Source organism: Benincasa hispida, chromosome 11, assembly GCF_009727055.1.
Source record: "Benincasa hispida cultivar B227 chromosome 11, ASM972705v1, whole genome shotgun sequence".
NCBI classification, from domain to species: Eukaryota; Viridiplantae; Streptophyta; class Magnoliopsida; order Cucurbitales; family Cucurbitaceae; genus Benincasa; species Benincasa hispida.
In genome coordinates, this window is record NC_052359.1 from 27,205,409 (window position 1) to 27,221,961 (window position 16,553).

Genomic DNA, 16,553 nt, shown 5'->3' on the forward strand with positions numbered 1-16,553 from the left:
TACCGCTATAATACATCTTGCTCCTTAAGTCTCCATTGATCCTCTATTGAACAATTGGTTTATGGTCTCACCAATAAATCAAATTCCTCTCTGTCATGAGAGGGTGATGCCCCTTTGTTCTAGACCAAGAATCAGTACTTAAGGGAACAACGTATCTGTTGACCCTAAGACGGGTAGGAGCAAAATTCCATCTTGCAGAATTATGTCCCCAACTATCTATCCGATTTGATACCCAAAATGGGAGGATTATTGAACAGTGATGTTAAACTACTCTCACCTACGCAGATCAAAGGATAATCCCGAATAAACAGAAGTTTATAGTTAGCTCAGGATTGAGATCGAGTTACCTTAAGTCATCTATTTGAAATAGTCAGTTTTAATAGTAAACAGTTGTTATAAAGAAAAATGACTATTTCGTGGTCCGGTCTTATGCAAACATCTTTTGCATAAGATACCTCCACTCGCATGTCTTCACATGAACGACTTTTGGGATCACATCGTTTGTATCAATATACAAAGTGAACCACATCCATAGTATCCCTAGGATAAGGTACCCAACCTTATCCATATACTTATAGACATTTTTTGCTATGTACTAAAACTTGATTGTCTTTTATGTCTCTATATAAAGTTTAAGTATTCATGTTATAGCCATAAGTTTGAATATTGGATTTTATAACAAAATGCAATTCAACAACACCTTTATTGAATGAAATCTCAATAATACCTTTATTGTGAATAGAATATGTTCAATGTTTACGAACGACGAGTTTTAGAACATTCCCAACATTTTCATCCTGCCTTTTTGAGTTGTAATCGGGTATGCTCATTTTGGAGCAGCTTTGCATGGAGGATTCTTCAGGTAGGTGCTGATATTCTGGATTTTTGTGACCTCTGCATTCTTTTTACATCAAACTTAGTGGATAGAGAGGGGTTGTAGGGTATTGGTTGATGCTGCTACTTCAACTCATCAGGTGGCCACGGGAGTGGGTATTGTGGTGATATCGCCAGATGGGCATATCTTTTGAGTTTTGGCTAAACATGCTTCTATGGCATATTCGCCTTTATTGGCTGAAGCTCTGGCTTTCTTTTAAGGTGTTCGTTTTGCCCATGAGTTGCATCTTGGTTCGGTTGTGGTGGCTTCAGACAGCCTTTTTCTTGTTCATTTGGTGCAGGGTCAACTCCATTCTATTGCTGAGATGGGTGTCTGGGTGGAGGATATTTGTCGTGGTGCCAAAAAAAATCAGCTGGTTAACGTTTCTTGGTTTTCCTCTTATCCTTCTTGGTTAAGGAGTGCTATTTGTAATGCTTCTGGTCCTGCTGTTTGTGGCCACTATGGCTTTTAACTTTATTGTTTATGGTTCATTATCTAAAAAAAAGTTTTAGTTTTGGTAAAAATTTATATAACGTGGCAGGCCTGCAATTTTTTTTTTATTCTAAATGTTAAATTAGAATGTCTTAGTTTTGTAGTACAACCAAGGTACAGTATGCAAATTTGAAACTCGAACTCTGAACACATGCCAATTATCATTAAACTATTCTACAGATTATTTTATTTATTTATTTTTGTGTTCAACAATCTAATAATTGGATTTTTACTTCGTAATTAAATATATATGTACCTTATAATAGTTGAGCTATGTTAACTACCCCATATTGTTTTAGTTTCTTTAAAATAGTTGCAACTCTTTTTTGTATTTAGACACGTGTGATTCATGAACTTTCATGAAATTCATGATTTAGACTTTGAACTTTAGTTGGTAATGATGTTGATTTGTAACAATTTAGTATTTGCATTTTACGATTTGTAACTATTTAGTCTCTATTATGAAATCTTATTGTTAAGATCTAATGAAGTTTCCTACACATGTAGATCGATGAACTCATCGAGAATCAAATTTATTTATAAACTATAAAAACTAAGTTGTTAGGTAATAAAAATTGATACTTAATTTTGATGAGATTTTCATGATAGGACTAATTTGTTACAAGTTCCAAAGTATAATGATTATTATTACTTGTTAAAGTTTAGGGACAAAGTTGTAAAAAATTTGAAAGTATAGAATTAAATTGTAACCAACTAAATTTTAGGAATAAAATTATTACTTTTAAAAAATTAAGAGACCAAAAGTAACTCGTAAGATTGATTTAAAAATAGTTGTCCTAAAAAAAACGTTTAAACCTAAGAAGTGTAAAAAACTTCTTCTTTCAACATGTGTAATACAAAGTTTAAATGATTGATATCAGTGAAAATGTCAAAGTCTTAATTTTGAAAAATATAGACGAAAACAGATGTCGATGAACATTTCTAGAATAATTATTAAAATAAATTAATAAATAAATAAAATTTGTATGATTTTTTAAACAAGTCAACATGTTAGTTATCTATACTATATTTTCATTAATGACATTTTGTTGCTTATTATTTATGTTTCATAAATTTTTATACAATATAGTAGAAATGTTGATTTTCCATTTATATCGATTTGAACCCATAAAAATATTGAAACAAATGGTGTAATATAAAATGAGAAATGTTACACCTAAGTCCCATGCTCCACCTCCCTCCTCCATACACACCAAACAACAATTTTTTATAAGAAATGAATTGCTATGTGGTAATTCTAATTGGATGTGACCCAAGTTTTTTTCATAAAGTTAGAATGGAACACCTAACCAATCCCACGTTGATGCTTGATTATGACATTATGTTGGAACTTGTTTGATAGATAATCTAAATTCTATTTTATGTTTTCAAATTCACTGAATTCAAAATTTGTGTTTGGAAAACAATTTAGATTTTGATTCTGAAAACTGTTTTGGAATCCCATGATCCAAATAATGTATATTCTAAAAATAATATTTTAATGTTTTCATTGTATCCAAATTTTAAATTTTGAATTTTAAAGTGTAAAATTATATTAAATAAAGATAAAAATACTTAGAACTATCGTGTGTCAGGTTATAAACTGAATTCATTTTTTGAAAAGTAAAATAGGTATTATATAGTGTATTATAAATTATATAATATTACAAAAAAAATTAGCATAAAATTTGTTTATAAATAATTTAATAATAATTTTATTATCAACTAATATTTAGTAGGCACAAAAAATTATAATCTATAAATATAATACCAATTATATTTTAAACCACTATTTAAATTAGAATCCTACTTCTAATTTATTACCAAAAACATATATACGTAAACATGAAATATATATATTTTTTTGTAATGATTAGAAATACAACTATGTTTTTATTGAATTTTAAATTTGTGCTTTCAAATTTTCGTTAAACTTTCGTGTGATGCATAAAAAAAGAAATCGCAATGCCTTCTCCAATCTCCCATACCGAAACCGGACCCGAAACTGGAACCTGATTCACATTCTCCACCTTCTACACTACCGCCGACTACCCATTCTCGTCGCCGGTTTCCTCCATACCCTCACTCTTTCACTGCGCCTCTCTCTTTCTCCGGTAATGTCAGCTATCAAGCACCCATTTCAACTGACCTCCTCTTCTTCATCTCCTCTCTGCTCTCTCCGGGCTTCTCTCCTTACTCTCGCCGTTCTCACTCTACTCTCCTTCACTTATCTCTCCTTCACTTCCCTTCACTCATCCCCTCCCTCCTCTCCCTCCCAGGTACGCGATTCTCTTCATTTCACATTCTTCACCTTTTGTTTTCCTTCTGATTTATGCTCATGGATTTGGGATTTTCATTCCGAAGCTGCCTATCAAGTTGGGAGGTCTTAATGATGCTGCGGATGAGGAGATTTCGGATGTCTATCACTCTCCTCAGGTTTTTCGGTTGAATTATGCTGAGATGGAGAGCAAATTCAAGGTTTATATATACCCAGATGGCGATCCCAATACTTTTTACCAGACTCCCAGGAAGCTCACTGGCAAGTATGCTAGTGAGGGTTACTTCTTTCAGAATATTAGAGAGAGTCGCTTCCGCACTGAAGATCCGGATCAGGCCCACCTCTTTTTCATTCCGATCTCATGTCATAAGATGCGAGGCAAGGTATGGTTCTTTTTGGATCAACTAGCAATTGGGTAATTAGTGGCGGGTGTCGATTTGTAGCTTCTTGCTTTGTTACTTGTGTTAGCTAGAAGCATTGGTTTTGGGGGAATATGAGTTGCTTAATTTCTCCCTTGGCTTATAAATCGTGGTGTTTGTGGATACAATGAAGGGTACATCCTACGAGAATATGACGATAATTGTCCAAAATTATGTGGAAGGCTTGATATCCAAGTATCCTTACTGGAACAGAACCTTGGGGGCGGATCACTTTTTTGTCACTTGTCATGATGTTGGTGTAAGAGCTTTCGAAGGTTTTCCTTTTCTTATCAAGAACACAATTCGAGTTGTGTGCTCTCCTAGCTATGACGTTGGATTCGTTCCTCACAAGGACATTGCTCTTCCCCAAGTGCTGCAGCCATTTGCTCTTCCAGCAGGAGGAAATGATACAGAAAATAGGTAAAGGAATTGATATTTTTGAGCTATACTTTCCATTCGCTTCCCATCAAGAAGTGAACAGTGACAGAACAACATTATTATTAGTTGAGAATTACAAACTAAATCTAGTTTTAGTTATTCTCCTTGTTTGAACTTTGATCTTTATCTTCCATGTATGGAATTCGTCTATATTTTTGGTTTATACTGCTTTTCAGAATCAGAAGTAGGATGGAAGAAAAAATTATGACATTTCTTTTGTGTAACTTTGCTCAAAGAGATAGTACCTAACAATTTATCCATAAAAATGGATCATATGCAACAATTAATCACAATTTTTTTCACGTATGTACCATTGCTTTTGCTTGGCTCCTTAGTGTTCCAATCATACAAAAGGATGTGAAAACAAACCCTACATCCTAATTCGTACGCTAAGTTTAAATTTGGCTGTTCATAAGAATTTTGTGCTTTCCCTCTAAATGAAACATCCTCCGTGTAATTAGTTAAATAATTCAGGTTCCCACATAGCAGCGCAGTGTAATTTCTTCTAACTTTGAGAAGTTAATTCACATTTCATCTTATTGTTGGGGTGTTGTTAGCTGAACTTAAATACATATAAAGTATTAACTTCATTAGAGGAGAGATGCACTTTGATTAATCCTGGATTAGGTGAGTTCGGTTGCCATTGATTCTTCTTGTAACAAATAGACCTGGGTGTTGAACCATTTGGGTAATCTGCAAAGTTATAATTCTTAAAAAACAGAGTTACTTAGATTACCTGCTTGGTAGTAATTTAAGAAAAAACAACGTTTTGGAACTTATTGATGGTAGCTGGTGAAACTTCAAAAATGGAAGAAAGCACTATGATAAATAGTGGCAGGCTAGCTCTCAAACAATCTGCCCATTCTTGAGAAGCATGTTGAGTTTATTGAGAATTTTGGAATGTTTTTATTTGGGAGGAATAAATACTCAGATAGGGATGGATAGAGTTATCTTATTAACTGGACGAAGGTCATATTGACTCTAGAAATGGGGGGCTTAGTATTTTATTTATTTGTTTATTTTTTGTTATCCATGAGTATCTGGGCCAGCTTACGTGCACCACGACTAATCTCACGGGACAGCCCGCCTGACCTTACAATATTTGGGTGGCAAGGAAATCCGTAGGATATTAATCCTAGGTAGGTGGCCACCATGGATTGAACCCATGACCCCTTAGCTCCTTAGCCTTTTTCTGATGTTCCCACTACCACTAGGTCAACCCGTGATGGTTAGATGGGGGGCTTAGTAGTAGAAACTTTTGGATCTTTTATTCTTCTAAATGCACGGGGAGAATTCCTAAGGAAGTGGATGCGGGGATGCAGGGATGCTTTATATCATAAGGTGGGTGTGAGAATTTATGGGGTAGATTAGGCTGCCTCCTTGATGGTTTAACTTAGAGTTTTAGGAGTCCTTGGACTCTGGTATGAAGCCAAGAAGGGCCTTTTAGGAGGTATTTTGTTTAAGATGGGGATATGGTAAAAATGGGGGTTTCAAGGGGATGTGTGGCTTAGAGCACATTGTAAGAAAACTCTTAAACTTTCTTTATTCTTTAACATGATGGATAGTTAAGGTTATTATTATTATTATTATTTTGGATAGAAACAACCGCTTTCATTGAGAAAAAAATGAAAGAAAACAAAGACATAAAAAACCAAGCCCACAAAACCCCCCTAGAGAAAGGGCTTCCAACCAAGTAAAATATTGCTTAGGGAATAATTGCAAAAAGTTTTCGAAATCGAAGCCCAAAGAGAAACATGAAACCTCACCAAGGACCAACTCTCACTAGGGTCTCTCTCCATACCACGAAACATTCTGTTGTTTCTCTCCTCCCAAAGGTCCCACAATAATGTGCACACCCCTGCAAACCAAAGAAAATGACCTTTCTCTTTGAAAGGCGGATGGAGGAGGAACTCCTCGACCATCAAAAGGACATCCCTCTGACGAGTAAGTGCAAAATCAAACTCATAAAATAAGTCATTTCACGCAGATCTTGCATACTGACACATCCAGAGAAGGTGATCTAGGTTTTTCTCTGCCTTCCAACAAAGGATATAGCACCAATGGCCCATTATCGAAGACACTTGTTTTCTTGAGAGCATTACTCTATGTTTTGCATTATGATTCTTGCATTTGTATTGACAAGTTAGAAGATTTTATTATTGTTTCCTCTTATGTACTTTGAGCATTAGACTCATTCACTATTTCAATGAAAAGTCTTGTTTCTGTTTCATTAAAAAAAAAAAAGGCTATTTGCCGTATTCACATGCCCTAGTAAAATTTGCCAAGAAAAGAACTTGACTTTCTTTGGAATCTTAATCCTCCATAAAACTTCAAAGACTGACTCAACAATGGAGAGGGATCTAGTAAAAACCTAAAGAAAGACTTACAAGAAAAGCCCACTGTGGGGAAAGGGCTCCACACACGAACATCCTTTCTCCCAAGCCTAAAGTCGGAACCCTTAATCAAGGAAAGAAGAGAGGCCACCCCGTTGTTTCCCTATTGGATAAAGACCGATGGAAACCAAAGGAGAAAGAAACCAAATTTCTTGACCAAACTAGAAAGTCCTACACCTGATAATTTTTTTAAGGATGACAACAGATATAACGAATGAAACGCAAAGGAGAGGGGTCTATTCCCCACCCAAAGATCTTCCAAAGAATACGTTTCCTTACTGTCTCCCACAACATAGAAAGCAAGATGGGAAAAGGAAGGGAGATGAGAAGAAATATCTCTCCATGGATTTCAAAGTGTGCCTCTAATTCCTTTTCGCCACCCACTCATAGGGATGGGGACCGTGCTTGCTCACAATAATCTTCTGCCACAAAGATTCAAGATCAAGGGCAAACCACCAAAGCCATTTAGCCAACAGGGCTTTGTTGCTGTAACCTTAAATTTTCGATCTCTAACCCCCTCTGATTCACAGGTTTCCTCGCGACATCCCAGCTAACTAAATGAGATCCTTTTCTTTCCTCCACTCCATCTTGGAGGAAATCTTTCATAAGCTTCTCAATGCTCTTGCAGACCGAGATAGGTGCTCTGAAAAGAGAAAAGTAATAGATAGGAATTCTATTCAACACCGATCTGATTAACGTCAGTCTCCTAGCTTTGGAGAAAATACTTTTCTTCCAAGAAGCCAATCTCTTCCTAATCTTCTCCACAGGGGATCCCAAAATGAGATAGCTCTTGGGTTACCTCCAAGAGGGAGACCAAGGTAGGACGAAGGAAAGAACCCAACATCACAACCCACCAAACTAGCGCATCTATTAAGCTTTCTCGGCTCATAGTTTATACAAGAATCTGACACTTCTATTAATTTTAAGCCCCGACATCTCCACAAAGAAGATGGGGACGGTTATTGTCAGTGATGTGTGGGACTAAAAGCAGCTTAGATGAGGTCTAGAGTTCAGTAGGTGTTTTGTGGTTATAGGAAGGTAGAGGGTCTGCTAAAGAAGAAGATAATTTTTCAGAGTTTTAGCCCCTGAGATAGACTAATAGCAGATGGTTGATTCCAGAAGGGTTGGGTATAGTTTCTTGTTGGAAGATCTGATTAAGAACCGAAAAGTGATTTTTTAAGATTTGGAAAATTTTCTGGTTTGTCCCATGTTCCTTTCTCATGGAAAGATTAATATTTAGGATTTCATTCAAAGAACCCCATGTTAGTGATTTGTCCTAATTAGGCTGGTTAGGTTAAGACTTTGAAGAATTTCAGGAGCATCGGGTTCAAATGCTGTGCTCTTCAAAATAAGGATTGTTTTGAGCTTCTTTAATTGTTTGGTGTAAGCTGGTATTTCTTGTACTCCTTGAGAGAATTCTCTCCACAGTTGCTGTCCTTGCTTCATGGTTCAGAGAGGGGTTTGCATTTGAATGCTTAATATGCCTCACTTTGAAGTATTAGAGAGGAATTTGAGGAACTTTTATTATATTTGAGAGAGTTTTTGGATTTCAAATCTCGTGTTTCTTTTAGATTTTAGAGAGTTTATTGGACAAAACTTTTACTTTATTATCATCATTATTATTTTATTTGTTATTTACATGGAAGATTTCTTTATAATCTCTACCGGAGGAGACTCTTGTCTTCTCCATTTTGTATATTTTCTTCGTTTAATTAAACTTCTTTATTAAAAAATATTTACCATTAACATTGGAGAGATCCGGCCGCATGATAGCCTACCTCTGATATGAAATTTTCGCACCAACAGGTAGACCAGAATACTTGAGGGTGAAAGGCGTTTTAGCACAAGTGGAGAGAGCCTTCCAACCTGATCTTCCTGAATGTTATACCTGCTTCAGTGTGTTTTTGATATACTGATTGCCTAAACGAGACATTTTTTTCTCCCTCACTACAATCCCTGAGAAGACTTTTAGACCGTTTCCCATATTTACCACATCATTTTGAATGAAGTTCTGTCAAAAAAAAGTTTTGAATGAAGTTGTATTTCTTGTATTCGATCAAATTAATACATATTCTATTCAGATAATTCACTAATCTTATCTCACATTTGTATAATCTTTCTCTGAAAAATATTGTTGCCAGATAAAAAATTTAGATTCATTCCTGATGAAAATGTCAATATTCTTAACAGGACAACCCTTGGATTCTGGGCAGGCCATCGGAACTCTAAAATTAGAGTCATACTAGCACGTGTGTGGGAGAATGATACAGAACTAGACATTTCAAACAACAGGATAAGTAGGGCTACTGGACATTTAGTGTACCAGAAAAGATTTTACAAGACAAAATTCTGCATATGCCCTGGAGGTTCGCAAGTCAACAGTGCTCGAATAGCTGACTCAATCCACTATGGATGTGTTCCGGGTGAGAACTCCCTTTTTTTGGTTAGTTGGCTATAGAATTTTTTTTCTTTTTCTTTTTTTTTTTTGACGGAAGATTTAGGAAATTTAATTTACTCTCTCATTTTCTTGGAATGGAAGAGGACGAAGGTGGTTTTCCTTTAATTTTTCCAAATCCAGTTTATTAAAATGTAGGGATAGTAATCTAAAGTTCCAATTGAATTCAAAAGGAACAAAATGGAAGGCTCATGGAAGTTCAAATTGAAGCTACAGAAAGGATTTCTCTCCATGCGATATCTCCATCTTATTCTCTCTTTTGGATAAGAAACAGAGCCTTCAATTAAGTATAATGAAATGTATAAAATTTCCAAGTTGTAAGTAAACTAGCCCATAACACGTGCGAAGGCTGCTTGAGTGGTGTAGGAGAGAGTGGCTGGGTTTTATGCTTTCAATTTGACTTTCTGCTTCTTTGTGAAGCTGTTTCTTTCATGATCTTGATTCAATTTACCCTTCAGTTTTCTATTGTGGGGAGGTATTGGGAGGTGATATGCCTAAACCGTGATGTTATCTGCAAACACATAATTCAGGTTATAGTATAGAAATGGTCGGAAATGGACTATCATCCTCTGGAATTTGAGTTGTTACTTTCCTTAGCTGCTTTGAAAATTTTATCAATTTTATTTAGGGGGTCGATCACAAGCAATGGTGTTTGAGACTAAAATTAAAGCAAGTAATGGTAAATAACGAAGAAATTCAGTCACACGAGAATTCTAGGGTATGACTTTGTTTAATAGACTTAATTGATTTCCCTTAACCAATTTAACACCAATTTCATAGGTATAGAAGTCTAATTTTCAAGTATCTGCTCTTGAGGTCAACATTTTCTTACCCCAAGTTATTAATCCTAATTTCTTTGCAATTAACTAACCTATGTGGCATTTGGACTTTTCTCTGTTAACCTGCTCGCCTATCATTCTCGTGCACACTTGAATAGTAGTCTAGCAATTTAGATCTAGCCTGATGCCATCTCTCTAGAGCAAGGAGTCAAGCATGAGTGAATCAACCAGGGACCAAATGATCAACAACATTAGGAATAAAATTGGTAGAATGAAAAAGCATCGATCGAGTCTAAGGAATAAAACTCAATCGATCAACATTCCCTAAGCTACATTGACACCCTAGAATAACAATACCCAACCACAGATGGTCTCAAGAAACTGAAATATCAAATTAAATACAAACATCCAGAGAAATTAACGATATAAGGGAAAGAAGAAATGACTATTTGAGCGACCTGACCACATCCCCGAGGCAAGATTGCATTCCGAGCTTTGAATTTCACCCTTGAGCTCTAGATATCCAACAATGTCCCAAGCCTCAATTCTTTGGAAAACTAGTATTGTTTTTCATCCTCTTGTACAGAACGCCCCCTTCTTTCCTAAAATTATAACGGGAATTAAGGAGCCAGCGTCAACAGTGTTGTGACGCTTCCAATAGTGCCCTGCAGCATTGCTAAGCGTTAAGCTCCAGTTTCGCTTAGGTTAAGCGTGTTGAGACACTCCCTCCATGGTCTTTTTTGGGCTAAAAATTCACCCTTTTCATGCCTTGATCTCAATTTTCTCTTGTAAGGCTCATTTTTCTCCATCATTACACCAAAACCTTCAAATTCTGTCCAACAACTTGGTTCCTACAAAAACAACAAAGAATGACATCAAAGTGTACAATTAAAGCATAAAACTAGCCAAATAAGAGTCCTAGAATAACATTTTTCGAGTGTTATCAGGAGGAGTCTATTGGGTGGACGATGTTCAACTTTTTCACCTTCAATTCGACGGAGTATTTTTACTATTTTGTTAGTATCCTACACACGCTTTGAGTTGTGGGGGATTAAGTGAACGTTGAAAAATGCTATGGAACAATAGGCTGTACCTTGCTCCCTGCCTTCACAATTTGATCAACTCAGCCCTCCAACCATTCTGATTATACCAGCTCCAAAAAAGCCCAAGAAAAATTAATGCATTACTTTTTTTTTTTTTTTTTTTGAAAGGTAACAAACTTTTCACTGATATAATGAAAAGAAACAAATGCTCAAATTACAAGGAAACAAAGAGTCATACAACTCAAGAGAACTAAGGATCAATAGATGCACCAGATTATCTCAACTAGGTCGACACAATCTTAGCACCCTCATCATTTCCTATTACAAAATAACCTCAAAATGAGACATATAAGTCAACATCACAAAGACTTAAAATATAAGCAACATAATTAAGCGTTAGAAATAAAGACATTCCAATTGAAATTTTCTTGGGAAGAAAAATAAGATGAAAAGTGAATTACGAAACCTTCATTCATCAATTCATTACGACAAATCAACCACCTTTGTCAATTTTGGAGGGTCTGGAACATGATCAATGAAGTTTATTACGTGGAATATACGTGGCTTGAATTCATGAAAAGAACGTGCTTTGGTCAAGTAGTCGATTCAAAAACATAATTCTCCCATCATTCTTCTTCAGAAAATGATATTATCTACTGTTGATTATCCATTGGTTAAATCCATATGTAGTTCTTCACACAGTGGTTGGACAACCCTTGATGCAAATGAATCATATGGGGGAATTTTGGTGCTTTAGTGTGAACCTGACTTTTCAATCCAAGAGGTTATTCAGGGCTTTTTACTATGTCTATTCGTACTTTTTTTGACGGATGGTTATTCTTTTTGGCTTTCGGCTATTTATGGTCCTTCTGAAAATGAGTTCAATGTAGATTTTTGGCGTGAGCTTGGTGACTTGGCTAGTTTGGGTGGTGATTGACGTTATTGGGGTGATTTTAATGTGACTTGTTGGTCCTAGAGAAATCTCATGATCTCTCTACCACTAGAAGTATGCATGCATTAAATTAATGGATCGAAATTATCAGTTGCTTGACTTCCTTTGCAGAATGACTACCACACTTGGTCTAGTTTTAGCCCAAAACTGTTTTTATCTCTCATGGATAGGTTCTTGTTCACACTCATTTTTTTCATTGAATTTTAGTTGCTCGCAAATGTAAGCTCAATTACTAAAATGCTTTTTAGAGATGACACTAGCCTATTGTTAGCCAGTGATATTTAAACTGAATTTATTATTCTTATACGAAGTTTACAAAGGGTGTGAATTAGTGTTTTTTCCCAACTAATCTTGACTGGTGTTCGATCAATGGTGAACAGGCAGCTAGGGTTGAAGTTCCTTTTACTGAAATGGAGGTTTTTATTGCAATTTCTTCTTTCGGATCAAACAAGTCTCCTAGTCTTGATGGTTTTACGAATAAATTATTTTCTTTTGGCCCAAATCCTGATGTTTTGGCTATGATCCATGGTTTCTTTTCTTCCAGTATTATTAATGCTTCCTTGAATGAGACATACATTTGTTTAATTTCGAAGAAAATGACTCTAAATTGATGGATGATTTTCGCCCTATCAGTCTTATTTAAGTTATAAGACCATTGCTCGGGTTTTGTCTAATTGGTTAAAGGTTGTTCTACCTTCTACCAATTCTGAAAATCAACTAGCTTTTGTTGCCAATAGACAGATTTTAGATGCCTCGTCAATGCCTAATGGACTAATTGATGAGTGGACTATCTCCCACAAAGGTGTGGTTCTCAAATTGGATCCGGGAAGGCTTTTGATACTGTTGATTGAGAGTTTCTGGGTGTGTTCTTCAGGCTAAGGGTTTTTCATTTTCTTTGGCAATCTTAGATCAAGGGTTCTATCTCTAGTGCCAATTATTCTATCATTATTAATGGCAAACCACGAGGGGAGACCATCCCTTCCGGTGACATTCTACAAGGTGACTCTCTCTCGCCTTTCTTATTTATTTTGGTTGCTGATTGCCTTAATCGTTTCTCTCACAATGCTTGTTTGGGTTATATTGCCACCCATCCCATTGGTGCTTCCTCTTTCTGTTTGAACCATCTTCAATTTGTTGATGACGTGCTTTTTGAGATTGTTCATATATTTGGTAGGACTCTCGTTTAATTATTCTTTACAAGAGCGAGTTGCTTGGGATTCATATTGCTGATACTAAGATGGAAGGGATGTCTACTTTTGGTTGCAAATAGGGACATAATCTTCTTTCCTGGGTCACCTTCCTTTGGGTGATAACTCGAATACAACTTCTTTTTGGTAGCCTGTTATTGAGAGAATTTAACACAAGCTCCTATTGGAAGTATGCTTTCATTTCAAAGGTGTTTGCCATACACTTGTCTAGGCGTCTCTTCCTAGTTTGCGAATTTACTTATCTTTGTTTTGTGTACTAAGGTTGTACGGACTTTGGATAAGCTAATTCACGATTTGTTTTGAGAAAGTTCTTCTGGTGATGGTGGTATGTATAAATGGAGTTGGAGATTTCTTTCTAAATAGCAGGCTTTATGACGGAGGCTCATTGATGCTAAATATTATGCGTCTGGGATTCGGAGAGGTTGGCCAAGAACTATTCCATCAGGTTTATTTAAATTCCCTTGGAGATTTATTTGCCAAACTATTAACTTGGTTGCTAGCCGTGTGCAACATTCCCTTGGTGATGAGACTTCTACTTCTTTATGGACTGCCTTATGGTTTAGATGACACATTATCATCTTGCTCTTTTTCCTGATGCTATTGTGGTCGATGTGTAGGTTGAGACAACCAATGCATGGGACTTGCACCTTCGATGCAACCTTAACGATCTGGAAATGAGTAAATGAGTCTTTTCATATTTTGGCTCCAATTGGTCTTCGAAATTCTCCTGATTATTGGACTTGGCCTCTTGATTCTTCTTTGTGCCATGTTGTTAAATCACTCATGGAGGATTTGTTTGAGACTGCAAACCCCCTTTTAAAAGTTCTATTCATTCGGTGAAAGAATCATTATCCCAAGAAAATTAAAATCTTTCTTTGGGAGCTAGGAGCTTAGCCTTGGAACCATTGATACATCAATATAGGTTCCAACGAAGGATGCCTTATATATGCACTTGTCCCCTTCTTGGTGCATTATGTGTGAATCTAGTGTCGAGTTTCCTAGTCACATCTTCATGTATCACATTTGCATCCAGTTTTTGGATTGTTGTTTTGGAAGCTTTTGGATGGCCTATGCCTTTTCCTAACAACGTTTATGATCTCCTGACATCTATTTTCATGGGTCATTTTTTCGTGATTCTAAGAAGATTTTATAGTTGTCTCTCACCTGTGTATTTTTCTTTTGGCATTTTTGAGTGAATCGAATGGTCGTATTTTTAGGAATGTTTCCTCTTCTTTTGATTGTTTGGAGTTTATTTTGAGTTATTTGTATGGATTTCTTGCAGTGATATTGTCAGATTATTATGACCTTCCATTCAATGACATTCTTGATTGGAGAAAATTTTCGGTGATAGTTAAGGAACGTGATGTGTACCAATTGAAACAGATACTCAAGAACATATCTGATTTGGAGTTCATGAAACTCCACAAAAATCTAGTGCAGGTACTATGTTTTTTCTTCCTACTCTGTTTCATTCATTAATACTGAATAAGGTAGATTTTTGTTTAGAAATTTAAAAAAGAAAAAACACTTTATATCCTCTAAATTGTGTGGAAGGTTAATCCCAAACACACACTTAATATGTTTGCTACATATTGCACATTTATCAGGTTCAAAAGCATTTCCAGTGGAATTCACCTCCAATGAAATATGATGCATTCCATATGGTGATGTACGACTTGTGGTTACGACACCATGTCATCAAATATTAATATGTTATAGCTTCATAATTTCTTTTACAAAATTTTGTTTGTTAAATCACCATTGTAAGAAAAGAAAAATGTTTGTAACCAAACTTTGTACATTCTCAATTCTCTCTTTTGAGATATTTTCCTTGCTCTTTTTACATTTGCCCAATATTTTTGTTTGTTTAGATTCATTACATGCTTTTGAACGGATTTCTTTTGCTTTTTAGTTTGCATGTGTAACTGTAGCATTGAGCCAAATTATAGTCAACTTAGTTTTTTATTTGTCTTCTTGTTATAGATAAAACTCCCCAAAACTCAGTTTTTTAGAAGATATTTGTCTTTAATGTGAAGTCTTTTATTTAATTACAAAAAAATATTTTAAATGGTATTAGAGGATATTTTAGTTGTTAAATTTACTGTTGTTACTTTTAGAAAGACTAGTTTTTTACGTCTGTTCCAAAGAATTATTTGAATAATATATTGGAGAAATTATGCTTAAAATATTTATATACATATATATAAGGATTAAATTTTTTTATATTTTTTAAAATTCGTTATTGGCAAAGGAATTAAATAAAGATGATTGAATGAAATTTTGACATGAATATATTATGAATTTTGATAAAGGGAGAAATAAAGCAATGTAAATAGTAATCGACACAGAGATTTACATGGTTTACTAAGAGTGAGTTAGTTATGTTCACGGACAAACGAAGAGTGTAATTATATTTTTAGAGGAAAATACAAATTAGAGTGATATTTGTAGGTGTATAAAGTTATATATAGGTACATCTTTCGATTGAATATTAATAGTGCCAAGTAACTAATTTAAGACATCATGAATGCCAAAATAAGGAGATGTAATACATGAATTTTAAATAGCTTTGAAATAGTGGATCTATTCTTAGAGATATTTTTTATAATCCTAAATAGTTTACTCATGAAATTAGATCGTGACTAATTCTTTAATTGAAATACTTTATATGAATTGGATGATGATTAAATAATATAGATTGATCAATTGTTTATAGTATATATATGAAAATGCACAATATACATTAATAAACTATATATTATTACTAAAGTTGCCTTTATTTATATATTGCAAAGCAGCTTACATCATGAAAAGTCTAGTAATCATTTTCATTGCAATAAAAATAAAAAGAAAATTAGATTTAGAATGAAAAAAATGAGTGTATGTAACAAAGTTGATAATGTAAGTCAAAAAATCTTTCATGTAAAAGTATTTCTTTGTAAACAGCATTTTTCGTAAAAGTTGTTTTGGTTTTGGCAGGAGTTTGTGAATTGATGAGTACCTTGGTTGTTGAAATTGAAGTGCCTCTAGATAATGCCACATATAATTATTCAGTAGAGAAAACATGTTCTATTAAATATACCCCAACATTTGGAATGGTTTGGCCTTATGCCTTATTTATTGTCATTGCAAAACAAAGACTTATAGGAAATTATTTCCTTTTAAATTTGAATGGATAACGTTCATCATTGGCCTTGTGATAAAGAGAACTACCTCAATCTC

General features: G+C 34.9%; 1 protein-coding gene across 1 annotated transcript; it reads left to right on the forward strand.

Moving 5' to 3' along the window:
* Positions 1-3,291: 3,291 nt before the first annotated feature.
* Positions 3,292-15,174, forward strand: LOC120091368 (probable glycosyltransferase At5g03795). Its single transcript, XM_039049370.1, has 6 exons — positions 3,292-3,645; positions 3,731-4,027; positions 4,197-4,483; positions 9,085-9,317; positions 14,614-14,771; positions 14,939-15,174. Exons 1-6 carry the CDS (start codon positions 3,310-3,312, stop codon positions 15,038-15,040), a joined length of 1,413 nt encoding a protein of 470 aa, XP_038905298.1. The 5' UTR covers positions 3,292-3,309; the 3' UTR covers positions 15,041-15,174.
* The last annotated feature ends 1,379 nt before the right edge of the window (positions 15,175-16,553 follow it).

What these genes read in the sequence shown, in the direction of transcription:
- LOC120091368 (XM_039049370.1), top strand. Translation starts at nt 3,310, where the DNA reads ATGCATAAAAAAAGAAATCGCAATGCCTTCTCCAATCTCCCATACCGA. An exon ending in CTCCCTCCTCTCCCTCCCAG is followed by an intron (nt 3,646 to 3,730) that starts GTACGCGATTCT and finishes TTCATTCCGAAG; the next exon opens with CTGCCTATCAAGTTGGGAGG. An exon ending in CCACTATGGATGTGTTCCGG is followed by an intron (nt 9,318 to 14,613) that starts GTGAGAACTCCC and finishes GATTTCTTGCAG; the next exon opens with TGATATTGTCAGATTATTAT.